This window comes from Gallinula chloropus, assembly GCF_964237585.1.
Source record: "Gallinula chloropus genome assembly, chromosome: 3".
NCBI lineage: Eukaryota > Metazoa > Chordata > Aves > Gruiformes > Rallidae > Gallinula > Gallinula chloropus.
Window position 1 is genome coordinate 21045332 of NC_140087.1, and position 26698 is coordinate 21072029.

A 26698-nucleotide genomic window follows, 5' to 3' on the forward strand; every position below is an offset into this window, starting at 1 on the left:
AAAGGCACACTGACACGTGATGGGAGCCGGGCTTCATAAATGGGACCGGAGAGGGGCGGAAGGCGGGGGGGGACGCGGCGGCGGCGTGTGCCGGAGCCGCGCCGGGCGCCCGGCGGCTCCCGCGCTGCCTCCCCGCGCCGAGGCGGCGGCGGCGGGCGGCGGGCGGCGGGCGGAGGCGGCGGAGGAGGGCCGGGGGCGGCGGCCTGGGGGGGCGGGCGGCACATGGAGCGGCGGCGGCGGCGGCGGGGCGGTGGAGCCCGACACGCCGCCTGAGCCGGGCGAGCGAAGGCGACGGTGGTCGGAGAGGAGGCGCCGAGGGCAGGGAAAGGAAAGGAAGAAGGGGAGGCAGCTGGGGGGAGAAGTCTCCCACCTCCTCCTTTCCCTCGCCGGCACCGCCTCCTCGGCGCTCCCCAGTGCCGGGGTGCCCGGGCGGGGCGGCGCTCCCGCTCCCTGACGGGGGTCGGCGCGGCCGGAGCAGGCGGGGGACGCGGCCGGTGCCGTGCGGAGGGTAAGGACGGCGCGGGGAGGGTGGGGGGCGGGAGGGTGCGGCGGGTGCCCCCCGCGGCTAGGGGCCAGGTAGCCGTCGTCCCCCTCAAAGTTTGTTGGCGGCGGGGCGGGGGGGGGGGCGGTGTGGGGGGTGGGAAAGGGGAAGAGGAGGCGGTCCGGGGGGTGACGCCGCCTGCCCCGACGGCAGAGCGGCCGAAAGGAAGGCAGCTGCATGCAAGAGCATCCCTCCTCTGGATGCGCCGCCGTGTCCCGCGGCGCCGCGACCCGCTCTGCGGAACGGCCCGGGGGGGACGCGGATCTCGCCCCTGCCCCGGGCACGGCCCCACGCCGCCGCATCGGGCGTCTGGGGAGAGTTGGAGGGTGCCCCGGGACCTCCCGGGAAAAGCCCCGGTGGCCCGAGGTGCGTGGTTTGCTTTCGTGATCCCATGCGGAGGACGGAGGGGGGCGGACGGGGACGGACCCCGGCTGGGGAGGGGAGCCCGGCAGCGGGCGGAGGTGCGGGAGGCTGGTGGCGTTGTGGTTAACACGCGTCTATTCTTCTGTGCGCGGAGCCGGCAGCCTCCCAGGTTCCCACAGGACCTTATCTGACATCGGAGGTTTCTCCTCTCGTCCTAACCCACCGGTGATTTGCAGCGGGTGGCATTCAGCCTTCCTGGGCACTTTTCCTCCCAAAACTCCGCCGCCGAGGCTGTAGCTGAAATAAGAGGCGGTTCGTGGTTCTGTGCGCAACGATATTCCGTTAAAAGATGTCACTTAGGCATCCAGCATCTCCAGAATATCCCAGTAGGGTTTTTGGTTGGTTCGTTTGGTTTTTTGTCTGAAATTCGGAGGTCTGGGGGGAAAAGGCCGAAAAAGAGTGAGCTTTTTCAACTTCATGCAGTGTTTGTCATGTGAAATCTTCAGCTGTTGAGAAATAATTCAGAGTAACCATATGGGCTTATTTTAAATGGGCATCTTTTTGTCTCAAAGACGCCTGCAAATCTCCATTGAGAACACCCCTGGATGAGGTATGTACCAAGCCTTTGGCAGGAAAGAGCTCATTACTGTGATTTCAGTTTGATTAAGTAAAATGGTGTCAGAAGATGAAGTCTGTAGTTTTCCTTTTTTCTCTCTAAAATTATCATCAGTGTTGTTTTCTGTATTGCAGCAAATGATCATATTAACAGTTCCGGCGTATGTTGTCTTCTTTCAGAAGATAAAGGGACATATATAACATAGAGACAGATAGCAAAATACTCCTTGAGTATCTACAAGTTTGGGTTTTTTTTTTTTAAATAACGTAGTGTGGCTTTTTTAAACTGTTAAAGGTGTAGTAATGTTTCTTCTCCCCCCAACCCCCCTTTAGATGTATCATCTTGTTTTCATTGTTATTGTTCACCTTTTCTTAAAGCAATATAGCATTCTCTGCTGGGGGTGGCATTGCTGATCACATGTACCCAGATCATGCAAAGGATCAGAGTGATATTTGCCATGATATTCAGTAACAAAATGTGCAACATTGCAAAAATTACTTGGCTGTGCTTAATTCTTTTTTGGATTACACCTCCTATCAACTGCCAGCACGGGTTTTTTCTTTGCAAGAAAGGGAAAAAAAAACCCTGTGACTATAGTAGGAATATTTATTATGCAGACAGAGTTTATTAAAACAGCCGTTAAAGAAATGAACTTAACATCTTTAAAACAGTTTAGAAGATGAATGTGTAATTCCTGATTTGCTTGAGGTTAAAATTAGTGTTGTAGCAACCAGGAACAGCTTTGCTTTATTATCTGTTGGTCTTTGGAATGAGAGGCAGAACCATCTGAATAAAAACATCTTAAAGCAGAATTGATAAAAGCAATAATTGTTTCACTGAGCCAGCAGGCATCTATTGCCAGGGGAGTAAAAAAAAAAGTTGGCTAGGCAAAGAAACTGACTCTTTGCCATGAATTTACCTCGTTGACCATTCCATAACATCTAAACCCACAGTAATCAAATCCAAATAGCTATAATACTTAAGGTGAAGGTGGAACCAGGTTGTAGTATGAGGATGAGCCGGGAGCCGCCTTTGATCCTGGCTGTTGTTCTTTGGTGAATTATGTTAGCTCAGTTGCATAAAGCACCCCATTAAGGGCTCTCTCTGCTGAAGGAATGGCAGGTCTTAGCCAATGCAAGCCTTTTCCTTTCTCTGTTCAGGGGTTTCTGATTGGGCAACGGAAGTTTAGAAATGAAATAACTTCTTTTTTTAAGTCATTCCTGACTTTCAGCTTTTAATGTGGCCATCCCAGAATGCTTGCAGACTGTCACCCCACTGGGAATTTTGATGCTGAAAGTGTTACGCTGGAGGGGTAGAGCTGCGATAGCCTTCCTTTCTATTGAGGTGAGGAGATGAAGAGACAGGAAGAACCCAATCCCACATATTCGCTTACTATTGCCCAATAATTTCACAAATGCTTTGCCATTCCCAGTTCCACAGGTCTTGTGTATTGTCTTCCACTCACCTAGTTTCTCTATTTCCACACATTTTAAGAAAAAATACCGTAACTTCTCTGATGCAGACTTTGTGACCTACCTCTAGTCATGCTGTCAGCTACCTAGGCATCCGCAGAAGTCATTTTTCACAGCGGTAATCGCTCTTCATTTCTTTGCAGATGTCTATATTGGCTTTACCCAGGTCTCCTCCTGAAACAGCAAATGATTTTACATACATTTTGCTGTGATTTCCCAAACAGTTTAGGCTATGTAAAATTATGAACGCTCTACAAACCCACTCATTGACCGTTTAAGTGAGAACTTGGAGATTTTTCTTTCCTCTAGCAGCAAATTCACACAGTCTGCTGCTGATTTAAAATATGTACTGCGGACGACCCTAACACTGGGATTTGGCCAAGTTCAAAGCAGCTGTGCAGATGGACACAGAAGACAGAAGGCAGAGGGAAATAGACCCTTTTAATCATAACAAGGCTGCTCTTGTTTTCCTATCTATAGTGGAAATGCATGCCAGCCCCTCATACTTAAAAGCAAGCTTGCAAACGTGCCAGAATAGACAGCAACAGCATTTGTTATTAATGCAAAGTTAAAAATGTGGCAACCTGTCTTTTCAGTACTGCTCTTTACATCTCCATTTCTAGACTGATGCTGTGCTGCTGCAAAAAGTGTATATCCGATCGCTGTCAGTGGGATAAGGATTTGCCCCCCAGAACTTGGGTTCTTTGAAAGTGTGTGGCTTTGTCAGTGTTGGCTGAAACCAGCCACGACCTGTCCTTTTGAAATGGCTGTAATGACTTATAAATCAATTTCTTGTTAGAAGGAACTTCCCCCCCACCCCCGCCAAAGATGCCATTGTTGCCCATGAAAAATGATTGGGTTTGCAACATAAGGTTGGAGCACATTTTCTCCTCCTGTTTGTGCCTCATGCAGGGGCACGACGGTGATGTACACACCGAGCCGGGTTCTGCCTCTCTTCAGTAGGAACATCCTTTTCTGATCAAGCTACACACTTCCAAAGTACAGATAAAATCGGTGACTACTGCGCGTGCCACTCCTTATACTTTGGCTGGACTGATGAGGAAAACGGGTGTTTATATGTTTCGGACATTGTCTTGTTTGTGTAGATGGCGGCTGGATGGCATCAGATAGTACCCGTGTTAACCCGTGTTATGGCAATTGTATATTCCTAAGAAAGGGGTATTTATGAAGTACTGAGCAGGAGCGGTTCCATAGGGAATGCCGTCGGTTTGCATTCAGCCCCCGCTGGAGTCATCTTCGTGTTTCTGCATTTGAGGAAAGCTTTCAAAGTCTGTGCTCATGGGCTTGGAGGGCTCCCACCTTCCCGTTGTGGGGAATACGTGAAACACGCTCTCAGAAATCACTGGGCTCTGCCAGTTCCACTTCTGTTTCAAACAACGCGCTACGAGAGTCCAGACTATGCATGTGCCTGGAAAATTCGGTAGCACCGGTGTGGGGTGTGTGTATACGTACCTGTATGCTTGCATACATGCAAAGTAATTTTTATGGGATCTCTGTGATAGAAGCACTGGTCTTAGGTTCTTCCTTTTCCCCAGGAAGGCTGTGCATAAGGGGCTTAACAAACATATTCAGCAGTCATCTTGCCTGTGTTTTTTGTACCTACACTTTTAGCTTGTTTGCTTGTCCTCTGGCACCGGGAATTTGAGTTTACGCATGAGAAACACTACTGCAGCGTTGGTGAGACTTTGCATGGTTGTTCCTCTAGGCATGGGTATGTGTTTGTGTATATCTGTCTATAAGTTTATGCATATAAATACATATATATATATATATATGTATACACATATACTCAGAAATAAGAAGCCATAACTCATGCCACAGTATCTTTTAACTGTTTCTGCAAATCTGATGTAATACTGGTTGGAGTCTCTCCGCAATTTGTTGTTCTAGCTGCTTGGTTATCAGATTCCACTGTAATTCTTTCTCACTTCTCCTCTTCTCTCCCTCTCTCCTTTTTTTAAAAAAGAAAAGCATCTGCATATTTTGAAGACATGCACCATTGCCAAGCAATCTGGTGTAGTGGCTTAATATGCTGGCAAATAATTTCACAAGTTGTTTGTGTGTGTGAAGGCAGTATATTTGAATATCATTATATTCTGAATGTAGTTATGAAGAGAGTTATCTGGGCTTATTTAAATTTTATGAAAGGCCAGACAGCTCCAGAAATGAAAGAATGTTTTACATTTTTTAATTGGAGTGCGTATTTTTGTCCTTCGCTAATGCCGATGGCGTGGGACATCACATTTACCAAAAGCCTTTCTCTCCTAGCTTCTGAGCACTGCCAACATTTGGTGGTCTAATAATTTTGGGGAGAAGCAGACTCCTGAGGACTAGGGTAGAAGGGATGTTGCTTTGCAATGTGTTGCTGGCATCCTGTGCACTAACTTTCTGTCACCGTCTGTAAAGACCTCTTCCCCTTTCCTCTTTCGGTGTGTTTACCCACCGTGTGTGGGTCACTCAGTGGCTCTGTTTGAGCACTCCCTCTTCCTTCTCACCTCTGAGGTCTGTATTCTGTACTTCATTTTCCATAAGCAGTTTGATTTTTATTCGTGTCCCTGGTCAGATTTGTTCAACTGATCTCTCTTGAGTGTCCCCATCTCAGCCCCATGTGCGTACAGTGCTGTCCTTTCCTGTGACCTTACTGAGGATGGCTTCTCAGAGCCCTTTGCATCTTCCTTTGCTGTTTGAATACAGATCAGAGATGGACTTTCAAAAGAGCAAGTCATTGCCTGCAGAGCAGTGGGTCTGTTCTTTCTTTATGGTGAGATCTGAAAATCCCACTAGCTATATCCTTCAGCTAACGGAGGTGCTTCTGAAGTTCATGTTACTTAGAAGGGGAGGGAGATTTTCTCTCGTGAGTTTTCTCCTTCACCTCATCTGCTTTCACCAAGCCAACCACAAAGACTATTCTCTTTCCCTAAAATCTGCATCACCTGGCTCCCACGGGCTCCTTCCACTTTGGTCTTACTCTCTTACCTGTCCCTGGTTTGCTCTCGTCTCACCTGGATACGTCCTGGTCCCTGTATGAGGACAGTAGTTCTCTCTCCTCTCTTCCCTGTTCCCTTCACACCAGTCACTTAACCTGCGTTACCTTTGCTCTCAGCATCTCCTTGCTATTTCACAAAGCCTTTGATTAAACCTTGTTATGGCCACAGTTTTGTTGCAGGGGGAAGAGGAGGCAATCATGCACTCTCTGCAGTTTATGAGACTTCTCCCTGGAGCCTGATGTTTTTGTTGCCTTCCCATCTCTAATCCTTACTCTTTTTTAATAAAGTTCGCTAATATTTTCTGCTGCAACAAATTCTTGACCTCATTTGTTCTGCCCTGGCCATTACATGGAAGATGTTTTCTTGGAGTGGTTATCTCTTTTTTTTTCTGTCTTTTTTTTTTTTTGGTAACTAAATGTGTTTTTCCCTGGGTTTCATTCGTTTAGTTCTTCTGGGAACCTTTAGCATTTAACATCCAATGGAGTCTGGGTCTTCTACGTCCTGCTTTCCTCTTTCAAATGACTTCTCTCCCTTCAGCTACACCTTGTGTGCTAAGCTGCTGTCTCCTCTAGGTACTTCCAGGAGACTGAGTGTTCAGCCCCCATCTCTTTTGCACCTGGCTGGGCTTCTCTGTCTCCATTTAACATTTATGTCAATTCTGCTCAGCCGTAGTAAGTGCCAGCACCTTTTGGCATTAGAGAAGGGCTAGAAAAGAGGCAGGAAATGAAGCGATTTTTGTCGGAATACTGAAATCCCAGATAAACACTTTTGTGAAAAAGGAAAAGTTGGAGAGTTCAAAATTGGCCAGCTGAATGAGTTCTCTTGCATTTTCTGTACAGTGTAAATGCTAGAGCACTGCATCAAACTTTTCATCTTGCCCGTTCGTTCTGCTTCACGAGGAAGTGAGTCCTTAGACTGGATGTCAAACAAATACCAGGTCACTCCTGCTCCAGTGCTTTCGTCTGGACCTTTCACACTTCAGCAAACCTCTTCATCGTCTCCCAAATCTATGCCTTTAACATGAAATTAAGATGTGTGAAAGGTGTTTAAATCCCACGTTTATATGGTCTTTTCACCGTTTTAAGAAAGCCACCTCTGCCTTCTCTCCTTTCTCCCAAAAGCCGGGCAGACCAGGTAGCGACAGTTTCCCACTAACGTGACCCTGAGGGTGCCCTTGCTAGTTTGTGTCTTCAGTATTTCATCTTGGCTCTGACTTGGTAGGAAATTCTGTTTCACAAGCTGAGGGTTTCTGAGTGAACTCAGGAGCTTCAGAGGCTTTCACAGGCAGATGGAGCAGCTGTCTCTGCTCCTTCCCCTGCAGCTGGGTCAGATGTGGGAGGTGCATCCTTGGTTTGCTTAGTTCAGAGAAGGAGCTTCAAACTAAGCCTCTCACTTACCAGGTGTGCACCTTTGTACTTTTATTTCCTGATGTTTTAACACTTGATCCAATGTGGAACTCAAACAGTTTAGGGATGGGCAGCAGAACAGAGAGGTGGCTAGCATGCTCACCTGGCTCACAGGAAAGCCGTGTCAGAGTCCTTCACCTGTACCAAACAGAGCAGGACTTCAGCCTTGCTTTTGAAACTCTGATCTGAGACACATACAAATGCCCTGGCTGCCTGGGAGGTAAGACACAGCCTCTTTCTCTGTGCCTGCAAGTCACCTGTGCTAAAACTGGTACATGCATCTCACCAGTGAAACTTTGGAGGGAGGAAATAATGTTATTTCTTAAAAAAAAAAAACCATTACTGGTCATCGATTAATGCTCTGTTCCCCCCCCCCCCCCCCGTTTTGTCATTCAGATTGCCAGCTGCTGGATGTTGGGGGGTGTCATGTAGGGGCAGTTTGCTCTCAGATTTCCAGTCCCTATCTTTGTGGCATGCAACCGGTGTGTTAATTAACATGTAGCTCTGGCTTCTTGCTAATTAAGGTTCAGCTTGCAATAGATATCATCATGTTATATAAGAACAAAATTTGGTTCAGTAGTCATATGCCCTAGTTTACCCCGTAGCTGATTGTGCCTTGCTGTAACTAAAAGATAGCATCCCTCATTTGCCTCTCTCTCTTAGCTTCAGTGCTCCTTCCCCATCCCTCAGACAGAGAAGATTCCCACTGAAGTGAATGCAAGTTTTCCTGAATTAGGAGTGACAGCGTATTTGCCATTTATAGCCTAGGAGTAGCAGAGTGTTGGAGATGGAGTAGTAAAACAGTAAACAGGATAGGGTAGCATCGCTTTCACATTCTCGTCAACGTGTTGGGTTTTTTTCTTGCCTGGTGTTACTGAGTCTTGGAGTGCCATTTCTCAGACTGCACATTTCTTTCTCCAAGGCTTAGAAACCTTATTCTGTGCTCGAAGCAGTACTGTTCATCGCCATATGGGATAAGGTAATTATTAGCCATATAAATTCTCATTTTATAGGACAGTTCTAATTCCTGGAGGCCAACAGTTACTACAGTAGATCTCATTCCTCTCACACTTTTCCAGCTGACAACACATGAGTATAAATTACTGCTGTTTCTCCTGTGGTAGGACTTTGTGGACGCAGTTTGGTAGGAATCCCAGCATACTGGGCACTCTGCAAACTTACTGGAAGATAAAGTCCTTCTCTGAAGGACTTACAAGCCTTATAACGTAAGCCTTCTCTTACGCAAGGAGAAAGCATTTACATATCTTTGTACATTCAGAAACTATGCTTCAATTATACCTACTTATCCTTTAGCTTGTTCTTAATTAGCTGTGGGTATCATAGAAGAAATGTATAGACATGGAGATCAAAATATTTTCTAAAATAGAAACTAGAAAGGTTTGATTGTGGATTTCCCTTTCTTGTTTTTGATTCCTTTTCTTGCCACATCAACATTTTTGCAGTTATCAGTAGCATCATTGTATTGCTCATAATTACTTTCCGTGGAAGAACGCAAATATTCACTGTTTCTATTCAGGCTATTAAAATTGCTCTATCAATCATCCTGGTTTGGAAATTATAATAAATTCAGCCCTTTTTTTAGACAACTATAAAAACTTTCCAGTCCTCCCTCTCCCCCAGAACAGCAGGAGAAGATAGGCAATAGCATTTTAATGAAGTCGCATTCTTGGTCCCTGAGTGAACTGGTCCTGTGGGCCAGCTAGAAGTCGTGGGGAGGTGTAATTCTCTCAGCTCTCCAAGGTGAGCTACCAGCCTAAAATTATGTGGGTCTTGTATTTTATATTTTACGTAAGGGGTCTTTATGTTCTGATGGCATCCAGGCTTCTTTTTAAGGCTATATGTCACCACACAGCGGAGGGCAGTAGTAAGATTTGCCCCTGAATCTTCACTAACTCTTTCACTTTGAGGGCAGAGCCTTACAAAGTTGTGCCTTCAACCCTCAGCCGCAGTTAAGCACCTGATGTGTTTGAACCCCTGCAAAGCAGATTGGAAAGAGGGGCTAGATGAAGTTAAAACCAGGTCTCTGCAGCCGGCTCAGCGACGTGCTTGTAAAAGCCACTCCATCTAGTGGCAGTCCCTCTGCACAGCCTGTCTGGCAGTGCCCATCAACAGCCACCGCTTGACGGGAGAAAAGGCTAAAATGGTGTTCAGACGTGGGTTTTCTGCTTTTGGTCTTCAAGATAGACGATGCTTGGAATATTTATCTGTTGTTTAATCCTTATCCGTAATTGGGGTTACTGCTTACAGTTACTTACTGTGAATTGCTCCATGCAGTCATGGAAAAACAGCAAAAATTTTGAGTGTGCAGGCTCTTTTTCATCCATAATCAATGTTTCAGTTCTTTTTAAAGCTGTTTTAAAATGACTGAGGTCATTAGAACTCATTCAATGAAGGGACAAAGCCAAGAGCTTTGGAGACTCAAAGGCTCTGTTGGAAGAGTGGATTCTGGCAGACTCAGGAGGCTCTCCCTCAGTGCTGCCCTGCCCCTGGGGGGACCATCCCGTAGCACATGGCCATTGCCCCAGCCACATTCTGAGAGGAGGGATCTGTGCAGGGAACCTTCCTTTAAGGGGGGTGTGAGAAGCCACACAAGCTCCCAGGGTATTTCACGTAGAGGTGATGATAGGTCTTGGGCAGTGTGAGTGTGGGTTGAGTTGGAGCCATCCGCAAAGGACAGTGTTGCCACGTAGTGTGGGGTGTCCAGTTCTCCTGGGCAGCGTCTGACTCCAGGTTGGGACAGACCTGCTCAGAGACAAAACTTGTGTGACACTGACCAAACAAAAAGACCAGGCACCCGACCGCTGCTTCTGCCATCGGCTTTTCGATCCATGTCAAACTGAAACACATCAGACTGTGACCTGGACTCTTCTGATAACGTCAGTGCCAAAGGTCCACTCTTGTTTTCACTGGGCAGCCATGGAAAGACTTGCTGATCGATGCAGCATGTTTCAGTGTTGTTGCTTACACTGGGACAAGCTAGTATCCAAATTAAAATAACCAAAATTCCAGTAAAGTGCAGTTCCAGATCAGGAGAATGGCTGTTCTACTGCAACTTTAATAAAAATCAACTGCTACTTGAATAGGTGCATGCACACATACTGCTAGAAATTTCCAATTATGATATTCCCAGCAGCAAACAAAAACAAAATTAATGTCAGCTGCATCCCCCAAAGCTTAAACTACACCGCTAATGAACTCCCAAGTACTCTCAAAGAAGACTCTCTTTGCAGAGACAATAAGGTGGAAATTACTGTAATAATCTCAATGTAAAAATACAGAGGGAAGAAAAATCATTGAAATTCAGAGTAAGACTTGCTTCTCCTGATCCCATTAACCACGTTGTTAGCATAGCATATGCATGCATAGTGATATTGTCACATAACTCGCTGCCACCTTCAAAAGAGCACGCAGGAATTCGTGTTCTTTCATTTGTATTTCAAACAAAGGTAAGGGTTGCACAGCGGCTTGCACCTTACTCTGAGTAAGTCTACACTTAACATGACTCCAGCAGGGACTAGCTACCTCATAACAATTTGTTTGTCTGTCTAGCAGAAGTGCTCAGTTGCATACAATTTTTGAAGCTTTATCCAGACATAATCTTCTCGACATGGGGCTGTGGCTTTAATCATTGAAATGGTTGTCTGTCTTCTGTCAGCAATAAGCTGGAATAACAGAGCCATCTTTGAATGTTTTTAACTACTTGATTATTTAAATTTCTTTGGGGTAGTTTTCAAACAAATAACACATTCTTCACTCCTGGTTTTAAATTGGTGTTACAGTGCCAAGTTTAAAGTTGCCAGACAAAGCAGATTCATCAGTTGATGGCAGGGTCAACTTTGCATCATGTAACAACTGCACATTCTGCTAGGAACAGCTGTAAAGCACCTTCTGGAAGAAAAGTACCTTACTTACTAGATTATTGCTGTTCATTTTTAATGTGTGCTTCACTGGCATTTCCCTCCCTTACTGCTCAAACTCTTAAAATTAAATTCCTTCATTTATTTTATAGATTGTCTGTCTAATAATTAGGTTATTATTTGCTGAGCAACGATGTCAGCAAAAGCTGACATGGCAAGTATCAGTGTTGCGTGTTGGACCATGCCAATAAAGGTAGTTAATGCTCATCCTTGTTTGCAGCACTAGAGTTGCAGTGTCTTCTGAAGGTCTCGGGTCATATATTCCCTTTAATACTCAGTGTCCAGGCCTGCTGGATTAAATGCAAAACTTTAAAGAACTATGCAAAAAGTCTTTCTTGAGTGTTTAGATACCAAGTGTGAGTGCAGTACAAATACCTCACCAGCTAAATGATCTCTGGTTCTTTTGGAAACGCTTATGGTTTTCTCTGGTTTTCGGTATCTGTATTGTTGTAGAGAGCAATTCTTTTCTTCTGTCTCTCAATTTTCATGGGAAACCTGAGCTCTGGTACCTAATCTGCAAATCTTTTTAGGAGTTGAGGTGATCAGTACTCAGGGTTTTGGCAGATAATCTCTTGTGGCTCTTCTTGTCATTTATTGTCAGTTGTGTAAAGTGAAGAGGTTAAGTCAGTACAAGCCTGCATATGGCATCTGGGATTTCTTGGGTGTCACAAACAATTTCCTCCATTCTAAAAGCATGAAAAAGCTTGGGTTTGCTCCTATTGCTGATGTAATTACTGAGATGTCCTGCAGCAGATGCAGAGTAGCTGTAACACACTTACTTATATCCAGACTGCTCTCAGCTGCTTTGGCGGTGTTAGGGGGCCCTAAAGCAGATGTTCTATTCATATGCAAGGTATGTTACATGGGCAAAGTTCTATGAAGGAGCACAGCATACCAAGAGCTGTGGGACCTGTCTTACATGTCATTGCATGTAAGATGCTCAGGTGCTGGTGAGGGTGCTCTCCCTGGGGTACCTCGATAAACACCCTGAAATCAGTCACCACCCCTGAGCAAAGGCTCGGTGTGACGGAACTGAGGAGATCACTGGCTACCTGGAGGCCTTCTGCTGGGTTCTCCATGTCAGAAGGGACAGAATGTTTTTGAGGGTGTGCCTAAGGGGAAAAGGTACATTTTCATGCTTCTCACAGGAGCAGTGGGTCCCAGTCTCATTTGCCTGGAGTTTTGGCCAGAGCTGCACTCTGACCCTAACTTGGTGCTGTGTGGGCAAGTGTGAGCAACTCTAATGGAGGCTTCTGATCCATGCAGAACTGATCACTGATGCAGACACCAACTGAGTTATCTGGTCATCTTTCCTAAATCCTGGGCTGGAGCTGGGTGACAATACTTCCACCGTAGAGCGCAAACATCCTAGTTGTCTTGGTTTGCTTAGCAGAAGGAAGAAATAGAGCAATGAAGCTATATCCAGATCTCTACATCTGTAGACAAAGCACCTTGCTAACATATTTTCAGTAACAAATTCTGGATGTTAGGAGAGCTCAGATTGCTGTAACTGGGTTGTATGAATATACAAGCCTTCTGCGAAGCTCATGAGTGCATGCCCCATTCCCTCTCTGTCAGGTTTGCAAAAACCTCATTGCCTTTTGAAAGACAGGCAGTGAAGGTGATGATTCAGTTTAATGCTGCTGCTGCAGTGGCGCTTGGTATTATCTAAATGAAGCAAGCCCAAGGAATATTGGTCTGTGAGGTACTTTGCAATCAGAAAGCAAGTTCAGATCTAGAGAAGACTATCTTTCTGGTGGAGCAGCTCGGAAAGTCATGATGACAAATGAAAACTACTTTGGAGAAATGAAAACTGCTTTCCTGTGGGATACTCAGTTCCCTGCAGTTCTGGTTTTCACGTCACTTGTTAGTGTAATTTGGTTTTAGTGAAATCCAGGTGATTTCTTTCCAAGTGCTCACAGGTGGCAAAGGCTAAGCCTACACTGAATACAAGGGAAAGGTTGGTTTAGTTTGACACAGTTCAACTAAGTTGCTTGTGGCGGTTGTTTCCCTGTTTATCTAAATGAAGTCTGATCTTTTCCCCTTCTAGGATTTCCTCCGATGCATTTTTCCTTCCCCCAAGTCTCTCTGAAACCAACAAGACTGGGGTTATGAAGTCAGTCCTAGATGGCCTCGCAGATACGACTTTCCGAACAATCACAACAGATCTCCTTTACGTGGGCTCCAACGATATCCAGTACGAAGACATGAAAGGTGACATGGCATCCAAGCTGGGATACTATCCCCAGAAATTCCCTCTCTCCTCCTTCAGGGGTGATCCTTTCCAAGAAAAAATGACTGCAGGAGATGATCCCCTGTTGAACATTATTCCCTCAGATCAGGTCAACATCACAGAGTTTTACAACAAGTCCCTGTCCACATTTAAGGATAATGATGAGAACATACAGTGTGGAGAGAACTTCATGGATATGGAGTGCTTTATGATCCTGAACCCCAGCCAGCAGCTGGCCATTGCCGTGCTGTCCCTCACCCTGGGCACCTTCACGGTCCTAGAGAACCTCCTTGTCTTGTGCGTCATCCTCCACTCCCGAAGCCTCCGGTGTAGACCCTCCTACCATTTCATCGGCAGCCTGGCTGTGGCTGACCTCCTGGGCAGCGTGATATTTGTCTACAGTTTTGTGGATTTCCATGTATTCCACCGGAAGGACAGCCCCAACGTCTTCTTGTTCAAACTGGGTGGAGTTACAGCCTCCTTCACCGCCTCCGTAGGTAGCCTTTTCCTCACGGCAATAGACCGGTACATATCTATACACAGGCCGCTAGCTTACAAAAGGATTGTTACCCGACCAAAGGCTGTCGTAGCGTTTTGTGTGATGTGGACCATCGCTATTGTAATAGCCGTTCTCCCTCTGCTCGGCTGGAACTGCAAAAAGCTCAATTCCGTTTGTTCGGACATCTTCCCTCTCATCGACGAGACGTACCTGATGTTCTGGATCGGGGTCACCAGCGTCCTCTTGCTGTTCATTGTCTATGCCTACATGTACATACTGTGGAAGGCTCACAGCCACGCTGTTCGCATGATTCAGCGGGGCACGCAGAAAAGCATAATCATCCAGTCTACGGAGGATGGTAAGGTACAGATCACTAGGCCTGATCAAACTCGTATGGACATCAGGTTAGCCAAAACCTTGGTCCTTATCCTAGTCGTTTTAATCATATGCTGGGGCCCTCTCCTCGCCATCATGGTGTACGATGTCTTTGGGAAAATGAACAAGCTCATCAAGACTGTCTTTGCCTTCTGTAGCATGCTCTGTTTGCTGAATTCGACGGTGAATCCCATCATCTATGCTCTGAGGAGCAAGGACTTGCGACACGCCTTCCGCAGCATGTTCCCCACCTGCGAAGGGACCGCACAGCCCCTCGATAACAGCATGGAGTCTGACTGCCAGCACAAACACGCCAACAACGCGGGGAACGTGCACAGGGCTGCCGAGAGCTGCATTAAGAGCACAGTTAAGATTGCCAAAGTTACCATGTCTGTCTCCACAGACACGACTGCTGAAGCGTTGTAAGTCGGAGACTTCTCAGCGTTGTGAGAAAAAGGAGTTAGTTTAAAACAAACAAACAAACAAAAAAAATTCAACAACAGAGAAAACCAAACCCGTGGCTTAACGTGTTTGTACCCTCCTGTAATATTTCTTTCGGTTTGTCATTGTAAGCTGAGTGATGATTGTGTTAAGAGCATTACCATCAGCCAGTTCTTCAGGTTTTACAATTAGGGGTTCAAGCTAAATTTTCAATAAGTTTATTTCTCAAAACGCGTTTACTGAATAATAGTGAGTTTCCTGAAAGAGCACAGAGAAAACGCCAGGTTAGCAATGGTTCCTTTCGGGTGTGTGAAGGAAAATTGTGAAACCTAATTGAAAACTAATGCATCCTAAACCCAATGCCATCAAATAAGGAAAAAAAAAAAAAAGCCTTGTTATCATGCTGTTCATTTCAATGTGAAGTGTATTTCATGTCTGTAAGTAATAGGAGTTTTTGATTTTTTCCAAAAGCGGCAGTGCTGAGTTCTAGAGGTTTTGTAAAACGTGTCGTGTCCCGTGAACTGTATGCTGTTCTATTACGTGTTATTGATATTCGTCTGATTAAACAAAGTGATAAGGTAGACTTCCGTGGAAATAATGTGAAACGTGATACGTAAACCCCATTGAGAACACTTAACTGTATTTGAAGAATTCCTATGAGCTATTTTGGAAATTTTACACTTTTAGTGGTCTTCTGTGGACTTAGGGGAGAGGCTTTGTGTTCTTCTACTAAAATTATTTCCCCACTACCTTTTACTTTACATGCATACGAGAGTAACAGCAACAAAGGAATAGAGAAGGAATGTAAGAGAGGAATGCACTGGTTCAGACTTTTAAATACCACTGCGTTTATACAGAAGGACATTTATGGTTGTACAGACTATCGCCCTGCTCTTGGGCGTTGCATGAATACGAACACTGACAAAGCGAAGGTCCTGGATATTGGCTCCTTTAACAGGCAACTGGTTTTAAGCCACGTGCTGGTGCTGGACCACTGAAGACAGCATGTGTCAGACTCAGTGTGCGATGTTATCACTGTGCAGTCGATGTATACTTGAAGTGTGTCGCATTCTTGTATCCCAGGTTTAAGCAGATTCAGAGCCTGAGATGCCAAACTCCCGTCTTCGCTAAAAGAGGAGGAAATATTGTCAGACTTAGACATTTTCTTATTGTGTGAGCGTGTATATAAATAAATATCCGTGTGTGTACATGTGTGTGTGTGTGTGTAAGTATACTAATCAGTGTGAGTCATGGTAGCATTACTAAGATAGGACACTATGACCAAATGTAAACTGTATTTCTTGTTGCACGCTTTGCACACGAATTCTGTTTCTAAAATTGAGTTCTTCCAACTGATTACTGATGAAAGTACCGTATCAAGAACATCCCGAGCCACTCTGAGAGGTGTATCCACGTGCTAGAGAAAGTAACCTTTCAGTTGTACTTGTGAATAAGGGGAAACAAGGCAGAGCCTGGCAGGAGCTCGCACTTGCGCCTGCAGCAGCAGTCAGTGGTGTTCCTGAAAACTGAGAAGGCCAGAAATAAAAGATAATTTGTTTTAAGACCATCAGTATTCAAACTGATTGCTTGAAATGAGGTGGATCTGTCTGTGAAATCTGGATACAGATGATAAAGTTTGACACCATCAGCTTTGAGGGAGAAGTTACTAAAGGAAAGTGGTGCCTCTGATCCCCGGTGGGATTGTTTCTGCAGGCTGGGACTTTCACAAGGAGCATGTTACCAGATAGTCTTTGAGGCATGGATATTCTGTAATTTTGTTCCGCATCAGAAGGTACGGGGTGGTCTTCTCTGCTGCCTTGCTTTTTTGGACCGTTTCCTCACCCTCCTTCTGGCTGACTTCTGCTAAAATAGCTGCACAGGCAGCTTAGCCTTTTAGCCGCCTCACGCTTGCTGCAAGAGGAGTAACTTCCTCCATGGCACCGGGCAAGCAGAGCCAAATCTATGCTGTCCTGCCACCTGTCCTCGGGGATACATAGGGAAGGATCAGGGCTGCAGGCCAGGGGTCTCTGGTGGCCGTGGTGTCCCCCATGACATTTCTGATCCCTCGGTGCAGGCCACAGCAGCCAGTAGTACAAACGAGATGAGCCAGGGCCGTTAGTGGCTCCAAGTTCAGGCTCTGTCAGGGGCAGCACATTTAAAGATCTCACCAGATGAGGTGCTGAGCAGCGGTTGGGAGACAAGGCGGTACTTTCTTCCTCTGTCCCCTTCCCCTGCAGCTTGCTGGGGTGGCAGGACAGGGCACCATGCTCTCAAGGGGGCCACAGCAGTCATCAAAAACTGGCAGATTGCAGAGGATTCCCGGAAGACATGCAAGTCTTCCTCCTGAAAGATCTCTTATCTAGGTGTAGCCCGTCCTAAAGCAGTCCTCTTGGAGGTGTGGTGGGGGTAAAAGCCCATCTGAAATGTAAAGGTATTTTAAGAGCCATTTTTGAAACTGTCTTCTTGTGAATTAAATGCAAACTGTGGACTTTCGTCGTGCATTCAAGTTCTAAATTTTACATGATACATCATGGGACAATGGGGCTGTCTTGGCACTTAACTTGGTGCTTACTGATATAATAAGAAATAGCATCCTGTGAAATGTTACCGTCTATCATCAGTATCTTCATTTGCATAATGAGTTTTTCTAAAGCTCTGGGAACTGTGTCGGTTCACTTAGAACCATTTATTAAAGAGGTGGCGACAATTTCCCTACATGTTGCGCACTGAGTAAAACTACTCGTTCATTAGAAAAATCTGCTGCCATTCCAAGATAAGCTGCACTTAAACTTCAGCTTTAGGTATTCCTGATTTGCAGTTGCCTACCTTCACTTAGTGATAGCACAGCCAAACGATACTGTGTTCCACGGCCACCCACACCGTCATCGTCAACCGATCAATGATAGCTGCAGTTATGTGTACGTACCCACTCCAAGTGTCGCGTATCTACCGAGAAGACCGTCTGTGTCACATGCGTGCAGAGTTAGATTCTCAACAGTCTAATTGTATATTTGTATAATATAATCTCCTCGATGCTGTGCCATCACTATCCACATCTTCTTGCACTGGCCTTTCAATGAAAATTTTAGTGTGTCTATTGTGAGATAGACAGCGCATTTTACCTGCTGTTATTGGGCTGAATGTATGTAAATAAGTGAAAAATTGAAAAAAAAAAAAGTCATCTGTACAAGCAGTGGCCTAAAAAGTCTGTAATTGTAGACTAGGACAATTGTTGAAGTTGCTGTGACATCTCAAATACTACCTTTGAATAAACTGTTTACAGGGTCTCTTGGGATGCTGTTTCATAGTGAAAGGAAAATCTTTCCTTGCGATAATATGAGGTAAAGAAATTGGATTACCTGAGCTTTTTATTTCCAGTGTTTCAAAGTGGAGAACATAACTCTTTATTGTCTGTAAATCTAACATTATTACTTCCTCTTAGAAGAATATTGTATCATTAGATGTTTGTTTGAGCTGGTAACATCCTTGCAACTGCTGCAATATTTTTCATTAGCAACCTGTATAATAGTTTGTACACAAGTACTGTTCAGATTGTCATGAAAAGTAGCTTTGACCATTTACCTACCAGTAGCAGAATAGTATTTCTGTAAGATTTCCAGTGTATTCCTACCATATCATATTTTATTTCTATAATGTAATTAAACTGTTATTTATTCAAGGAGAAAAAGTATTCCTCTACTTTTTTTGTTTTCCAAATTTTGAGATAACCGAGGAAGCCACGTGATGATGCTGCCTCATCCCACAATCTGGTGCTCTACGTTTTGTTTATAAGTTTGTCTGTCAGATCCTGAAACAACTGCTTAAACAACTTGACAACAGGTTGTCAAGCTTTGTGGGTTTTAATTGTACGTTGATATGTTTGAAGGAGGAGGTACATTACATATTTTATATTTGTGTATTCAGTACTATGGAGACAAGGGAGAAATGACACAGTTAAAACTGAATCTCCTCTTTTCGTTCTGTAGGCAATTTCCTCTTTCCTCTGTATTAGCTGAAACGCAATAAATCTCTTTTGCCTTCTCCAGAAGCATATGTTTGCACAGAGATGTCACATTAAGACAAACCCATACACCTCAGGAAAACAAACCGCCAAGGAGCGGAAGAAAGGAGTGCAGGCCGAAACCGTGCTGCCGACAGCAACCGCGGCCTAAATTAGTTACTGCTGGTTGCAAATGTAATCAAAGGCTTGAGACAAATGGAAGGTCAGTCTAGCTTTGGCCAGTGCTAGTGGGACAGAGTTACGGGGGTGGAGGGGGAGTGGTGGACTGGTTCTACCTGGTTGTGCAACAGCTGTGTGGGGAGAGCAAGCTCAGCCATGCCGCTACCCACAGGGCAGGCAAAAGTGCCCCATGGCTGCTCATTCACAACCAAAAGGAAGGGCTGAAAAAGCACTTACAGTCTCTTTGTGGTTCCACACGCCTGATCTAGAGCCCACTAAATGCTGTAGAAAGGTCCCTGCCCATTTCAACACATCAGTTTTTCATATGATGTAATCTTGGATTCATGCTACTCGGGCAGTTTTCCTTCCACACATTTAGGGTTTGAGAACAGCAGAGGTCCTTAGGGGATGACGTGAGCATGTCCTGGGGCCTTGGATCATGGTTGTGCCCCAGTATTTGCATTTCTAAAAATTAGGTCACTGATGAATTGAGAAAGTCTTGGCAAAACAAAAGCAACTAGAAATGAAAGATTAGCTTTTAATCTGTAGCTGCGTACTAGATTTAAATGAAGAAGCCTGAATATTTCTGCTGAGAGCTGTTGCTTCCAAAGCAGCCAGGAGACAATTCCCACTGTATTGGCATGTTCACTGGAAAATAAAGGCTATATTGCCACAAACCGAGAGTTTCTCTTGATGGTAACACCTAAGTATATTCTAAACAACACAAAAGGAAACAAAACCTACTTTTCAACTGCTATTTTCACACTATAGCAGCTCAGCAAGTGTGCGTGCAAATATATTGTCATCATTTCAGCCTCTCACATTAACATCCATTATTATTTCCGCTCTCCTGACAGTTGTTTTAAGAAGTCACAGTATCATCCTGCACACACATCAATACAACATCTGCATTTTGTTGTCTTTTTTTTAAAAAAAAAAAATGTTTTGTCTTCAGTGAAAGTCCAGCTTTGACTTGATACAAAAATTAAATCAGAATATCTGGGAACAGATTATAAAAGACAAGGAAAAAAATATAATTTTGCCTATGTCCAAGAAAGCATAGGGTGGGTATTTTTATCGGACAGCTTAGAATATATGTCTTCCTCTGTTCTGCCTTTGTCTGTTGGTCTTTCTGCATAATGTATACCAAGAGCATCAACAGTTTTCTTTAAATAGCAGCACAACGTATGAAGCACGTGGTTGCCTTTAGCAGGGCTCCTTAGTACGAACCGTCTTCTAATCTTTAAAATTCAGTTAGGAGGAAGAGTGATAATAAGGCCAAGGCAATCTTAATGACTAGGTATGACATGCCCTGGTATTGCTTTTCAATAAATCATCTTTGGTATTCAGAGCAGCACTCAGTTTCATGTTAAAGCCTGTTAAGGTATGGAATCCTATCTCAATAAAGTCACTATAATTTTTTTTATTTATTCTAGCAGAAATTATATCTCATCCCAGATTTTCAAACAATGAGTCTGCATTTGGAAGGTGCAGTTTTATATTACATTGTATTTGCATTTTCACTGACATTAAAACAAGGATGAGACAGAATAAATAACAGCCTCTACATTCATTGGGGGTTTTTTACCTCCAGATAATCTATTTTGAATTCTGGTGGGTCAATGCAGAATCATAAAGTCTGGCAGGAGTTCAATGGACTTGTCATGGGAGTGAAGCAATTTATTTATCCATATGTGTGCAGATGGGGTAGAGAACATCATGAACAAAACTGCTCTCCCAGTAATGCTGACAGAGTCACTTCCTGACCGCTTGCACTGATGCTGTTTTGATGCTGCTTCCTTTCCTTCTCTCCATATATATGCATATGTGTGTGTGCACAGTGAAAACAGGCCACACATGTTAAAAATACTTCCCCCAAAATAAAGAGGCGTCTCTATATGCATAATTATTATTAATAATAATAAATAGTAATAACAAAATTTATAAATATACTAATAATTCTAATAATCTGAAACAACTTCAGACCCACTGAGTTCTTCCAGCATTTATAGCCATAGCTGGATAAATCAAGCCCTGCTGTTACTATCTATTTTCTTTTTCCCTGTGGATCTCACTGAAAGTGCCCCCAGGGCTCAGTGCCACAGGGATACCCCGCTTTTCAATGAGCTGAAGAGATGGAGGAAAGAAGGGAGCTGGAAACCTCCCATTTCTTATGTTTGTCAGGCTGTTCCCAGAGCTTCTGTGTGTGTGACGCTGTGAGGGCCTCTGGGGACTGCCCCGTGGTGTCCCTGTCCTTCCGGGCAGGGCTTGGGGGTTGCTGTAGCCTCGTCAAAAAGGGTGAGGAATAATCATCTCTGGTTGAAACTGTGGAAAGAAAGGATTTAAGAAGTAGCAGGGTAATGATGCAGAGGTGGGGAGCTGCTATGCGTCATTTCTGAGTTACGGAACGAGAATTAGGGGTATCGCTTTAATAGAGGAACGTGGGGAATTATACAGGCTACGGATCCATCCAGTAAACACTCCTCCCAAACCTTCTCAAGGGTGATAATAAATCCTGTAAGGCCTTTCAGCAGCAGCCCGGGAAAAAAAAAAACTTAATCATTGTCTCTGCAACACTTAACTTGTAACCTAATTCAAAGTCATTTTTAAATTATACACCTACCTGCTACCAATGCAGTCTGAGTAGGCAAAATTAATAACAGGCATGCTCAGTAAATCCGGGGTTTGAAGCTTTAGCTGGAATGTTAATGTCTAAATTGAGTAATACTATCAGTCATGAGAATTACAGTTATCTGCCTCCTTATCTTTTTCTATTTATTTGAGGGCTTTTATTTATTCTTATTATAGCACTAGCAAAACCTGACAGCTCTGGCAGAGAGAGGGACAGTTCCTCTGCATGCAGCCAATGGAGTTGCTGAGTTGCCCACAGCAGTGGGGTAAGGGCACCTGGCTGCTGCAAAATGCTGATCTGGACAAGAAGGAGAAGAAAGAGGAGAGAGTTTGCCCCTTCATAGAAAGCCTAGAAGGACATGAAAGAAGAGTAACTCCTTCCTCAAGCATGTCCTGCACCCCCATACAGCCTGGGAGGTGCTGGGTAGATGCTGCTGCAGCGGGGGGGAAGCTTCAGGTTCAACCCCACCACTCCCATCTTGGCAGCTGATGACAAACTCCTTGGCAGGGACAGGGACAAAATTATTGTGCCTGAGGGGTAGTGCTTGCAGCAAGGTGGTCCCAACCAGAACAGGCTTCTTCCTGTTGTGCCTCATTGGCTGCAAGTGTAAATTGCATAAGCTTGTAAGTCTGTCTTTTTACCCCAAATTGTTCATTAAGAAAAGCTTCCTCTTTCAACTTTCATGATTGTCACTCAGGATCCCAGAGCTGACCAAAATGTGGGTATGTGTGGATGATAAAAAGCCCCAAATGCCTACAGTTCTTGTGGATAGATTACAGGAAGCACGGCTGAACACCAAAATGTCTTAAAGGACTCACAAAAGGCCACATTGTCCACCTACAAGTTTGGCATTCAACCCAAATAGTTTTCTGTGGAACTGATACCTGCAGGTAAACCATTTAACATCATTTTCCCCTGGGAAAGCTGAAGATCTAGTTTAGTTTAGTTAAAAGACCAAGTTGTCTCATTTAATGGCAATGCCAGCAGCAGTTGCATCTGGTGCTGGAAAGGACCACTCCTACAACGACCGATGGCTGACCTCCTGAACAGATGTCTGAGCTGAGACACCTTTTGGGTTTTCCTGTTCAAGACATTCAGCCCCGATCTGAGGTGAAGGTGTCCATCATTTTGTTTCTTTTCAGTCCCGTTCAAAATACCACTGGGCCCTGCAGATGCTTTATTTTATCACCACAGATATGACGAAGCTACTGACTATCGTAAAGAAGGACAGAGGGGTCTTCACAGTCAGTGCTGCTCTATTCTTACTCTTTTGCTCCTTGCCCTTTCTTGCTGCTTATATGAGGTTTTTAAATAGTTGTTTGGGATCTAATCTTAGCTGCTGTGTCAGCTGGCCCCTGCTGAGGCTTAAATCCTTCTGCTGACTATGTAAGTGTAGACTGAAGTCTCAAAAGGGAACAGGGCGCTTGCCTTCCAGAGAGCAGAGCGTGGAGGTGGGAATGAATTGGGAAGTATTTCTTGGAGGAAAGTGAACAACAGCAAAGCACAAGAACATGGGCTGATGTAAGTTTTCTGCCCTCTGGCAGTTTGTTCCTTCCTCTCTCTATGCTGCCTCCTCCATAGTGCCGACACAGGAGCTTGTATGGCTGCCTGGTGAGTCAGATCCAGCTGAACTGATCCAGCTAAAAAATAACACCATTTTTTCTTCTTTCTTGGACACAGTATGCCCACTAGATCATTTCCAGGCTGCGTGACCTAGGTTTCAGAGCTGGGAACTGGCACAGGATTTGTCACACAGGCAACTCAACAGCTCCATCAACTAGTCTCCTGCTGTGCCAAGCATGTAATGGGACTTTCAGGGTCTTGTTGTTCATTATCAGAACAGTCTAAAACCTTCTGCACTTCCAAACAGGAGTGCTGAGAGAAACTTGACTTTCAGAGCCCACTGAAGCACCAAAACTGCAAGGACTGCATCTATGTCCTTCAAAGGCAAAGTCCTCACCAGAGCTAAGAAAGCTCTCCCCATTCTCAGTGCCAGTGACTTTGGCATGCACACACATTTGCGTGTGTTTTTCCACAGCAACAAAAGGCACTGTTGGGTTGGAAAATTCCCTTTGTCTTTTCCTTCTCTTTAAAGATACCAGTTCTCCTTTTGAATCCTGGGGAGTGCCCATGCTCAGGTGGATGGGCAGAGCATGGAAATCATCCCTCCACCTACCAGTCACAGGGCCAACTTGCCTCAGGCACACCTTTCTCAGAACATGTCGTGGTGACCATCACTCCTCACCAGTACACGAAGTCCCAGGACAGGCAGGGTGAGCTTGGTGCCGCAGCAGCCTTCGTATCGCAGTACGAGCACCCCTTGGTGCAGGTGCCCATCACCTCTGAGGCAAACTCCTTGCGCTGCCTGTTTCCCCTCTCGGTACTGCTGTATCTGTTTCTGCATCACCACTATTGGGAATCAAAGAGAGAAATTACTGGGAATTGAAGCAGTTAGTTTCTCATCACAGCGGAGGCATGGAGATGCTTTGCAGAAGGAGTTGCTGGCCATTTGGTGGGCAATCATGGAAAGAAAACTGTGTCTCAGGTGCATGAGCAGCTCTCAGGCAGGACAGCCACTACAACCTCCTTGGCAGCATGAGCACTCGGTGCCTTTTTGCTGCTTAAATTTTATTTGAATCCCTATCAATGACAACATGAGCACTCGGGAAATGTTCACTCTTAGAAAAAACAAGTCGAACTTTGATTTTACAGGCCTGTATTGTTAAAAAAAGAAACTGTCTAGTTCTGTATCAAAAAATCAATCTTCTCTAGAGGCTGGGTTGGTAAATAAATCAGGAGAAGAAGCTGCTGTAAATTAGAAGAGCTCTATCACATTCACAAGTAGAGCAACAGAGGCCAGTCACACATCAGTCAGTCACACTGCGGAGCTGTGGATGTGTTTACTCCACAAAAGTAATTGCAACCATACCCTTTCACAGGAGGGCAAAGGTACCTCACGTTTTCCCTGTGGTGCAAAGATGCAGATGCGAAGATGGCAGTTGTCATCATCATGATGCCTGGCAGTCCAGACTGTACCTCTCCTTACACTAACATGCACGGGTACGTCGTGTACCCTTAAACCATCCTAATCTAAACCGGGGACTAAACAAGCCAGACAGTACTAGCCATGTGTAAACTTTCTGGCCAAAGAGGAGCAGACTCATAATATTCTCCTTCAGAAGTCACTGAGCTAGTGGCCTGATTTTATATATATTGCTGTTGTGGCTGGGAACTCATGATAATAGAGGCTTGAGGTATTAGCAATGGCACCAAAAAAAATAAACAGCCCTTATCAAACATTTTCTATGGGGAGAGAAGAAACAGAATTGCATATGCCAAAGGCTGCATTATTAGTCTGCAGCTAAAAGGCCATACAAGCCTCTACTTCTAACTGCTACCTTGGGTCTCCTCAAGAGACTTGACTGGGATTTAAAGGGTAAGCATTGTGGAACAGTCTGCAGAGGACAGAGCTGTCCCCTTAATGCTGTCTTTTCAGGACATTATTCTTTCCATTTGTATAGAGACAATTGCTCCAGCTAACCTGCCTGTCCTGTACCCTAGGCAACCTGACAAATTAAAACTAACTGCCTAATCCATCAAACAAATGGTTTGTCCCGGCTCTATCAAAAGTAAATAAATAGCTATCCCCCCTCCCTGGAAAATAAAATGTTTCAACATCAAAGAAAGCTTCTTCCCTGCCTCATCTTTCCCTTCTGCAAATGCCTGAAGGGAGGACCTTACAGCATGGCCACGGGGTTTGCAGAAGACCAAGATCTAAGGCCGACCCATTAGCACAGATATTTTCTAATACACCCACAAGGGACTTGGAAGCAGCACAGCCAACCACATCTCAACCCCTCTGGTGCAGCTCCAAGATTAAAACCAGACCTTGAGGCTGATGGCTTGCCAGCCAGGAACAGGCCTTGCAGAGCACTCAGCATCCTCTCTTCCTTCCCCGCTTGCCTTCAGCAGACTGCAAACACTATCTTCTCCAGTGTGCCTCACAGTATCTAACTTTGCTTTGAAAGTCTGAATGTATTTACTGCCTTTGATTTCCTGGCTGGGGATGTGTGCTTGGAGCCTGCTAATGAAGCTCAAAGAGCAGACTCAAAGCATTTCCTCTGTGCTGGCTGGCACAGGTGGAAGGGAACTGCCTGGCACCTGTCACCGTCCCTGCATGCATGCTAAAAGACAAGGCCATGAAACACTGCACAGCAAGGATGGGCAGAGGGCTGGGGCCATGCATCCCTCCACAAGTAACTCTGCCTGACGCCTTCCCGGTCCTGTTCTGCCACGAGCCTTAAGCAGATCTAAATCCCACCATATGCCAACTTCAGTCACCCTAAGCCTCATTAATTCAGCGTGCGTTGGCAGAGTCTCGTATCTCATACCTAATAGCACTTAAAATCATTAGCAAACACCATTAGCACCTCCATTCTGAACCATAAAGTTTTATATGCACCTAAACAGGAGCTCTGGGGCAGCACCCCACTCCTGTTCTGAATAGGATGCCCCAATCATCCACCCTTTTCCTTAGAGTCCAGCCACATCCAGCCTCTCCCAGCAGCAGCTCTGGGTTTGGCTGCAGGCACGACGATGGGTATTGCTAGCTGGCCAGGGTTTAATTGAACGCAGATGGAACTGAGGCAGTCTGAGCCTGATGCGAAGTGCTTCCAGTCTTTGCTTCCCCTTGGGGTCCACAAGCCACGAAAACAACAGTGCTTCCCAGTTCGGTCATAAAACTTCCTTAAAGCTATTTGTTGGTTGTTTTTTGAAGTGAAACTTTCATTATCTAGAAGAGACATTCAGAGACACTCACAACTACTTATCTCTAATAAAAACAAACATTAGGCCTGGACAGGCTAGATACATCAGTGTACTTGGGCAATAGCTGCTGCTTCTTTGCCCAAGTACCACACAGGAATGACCGCTCAAGAGCCTCTTCTCTGCAAGTACCATTATTTGCAGAGAAGCTGCCAGTTCTTGGGGGAGCA

General features: G+C 45.1%; 1 protein-coding gene across 1 annotated transcript; it reads left to right on the forward strand.

The window, feature by feature from the left end:
* Window positions 1-8265: 8265 nt before the first annotated feature.
* On the forward strand, window positions 8266-14877 carry CNR1 (cannabinoid receptor 1; the record flags this gene model as incomplete). Its single annotated transcript, XM_084262310.1, has 2 exons — window positions 8266-8385; window positions 13395-14877. Exon 2 carries the CDS (start codon window positions 13456-13458, stop codon window positions 14875-14877), a length of 1422 nt encoding a protein of 473 aa, XP_084118436.1. The 5' UTR covers window positions 8266-8385; window positions 13395-13455.
* Window positions 14878-26698: the final 11821 nt, after the last annotated feature.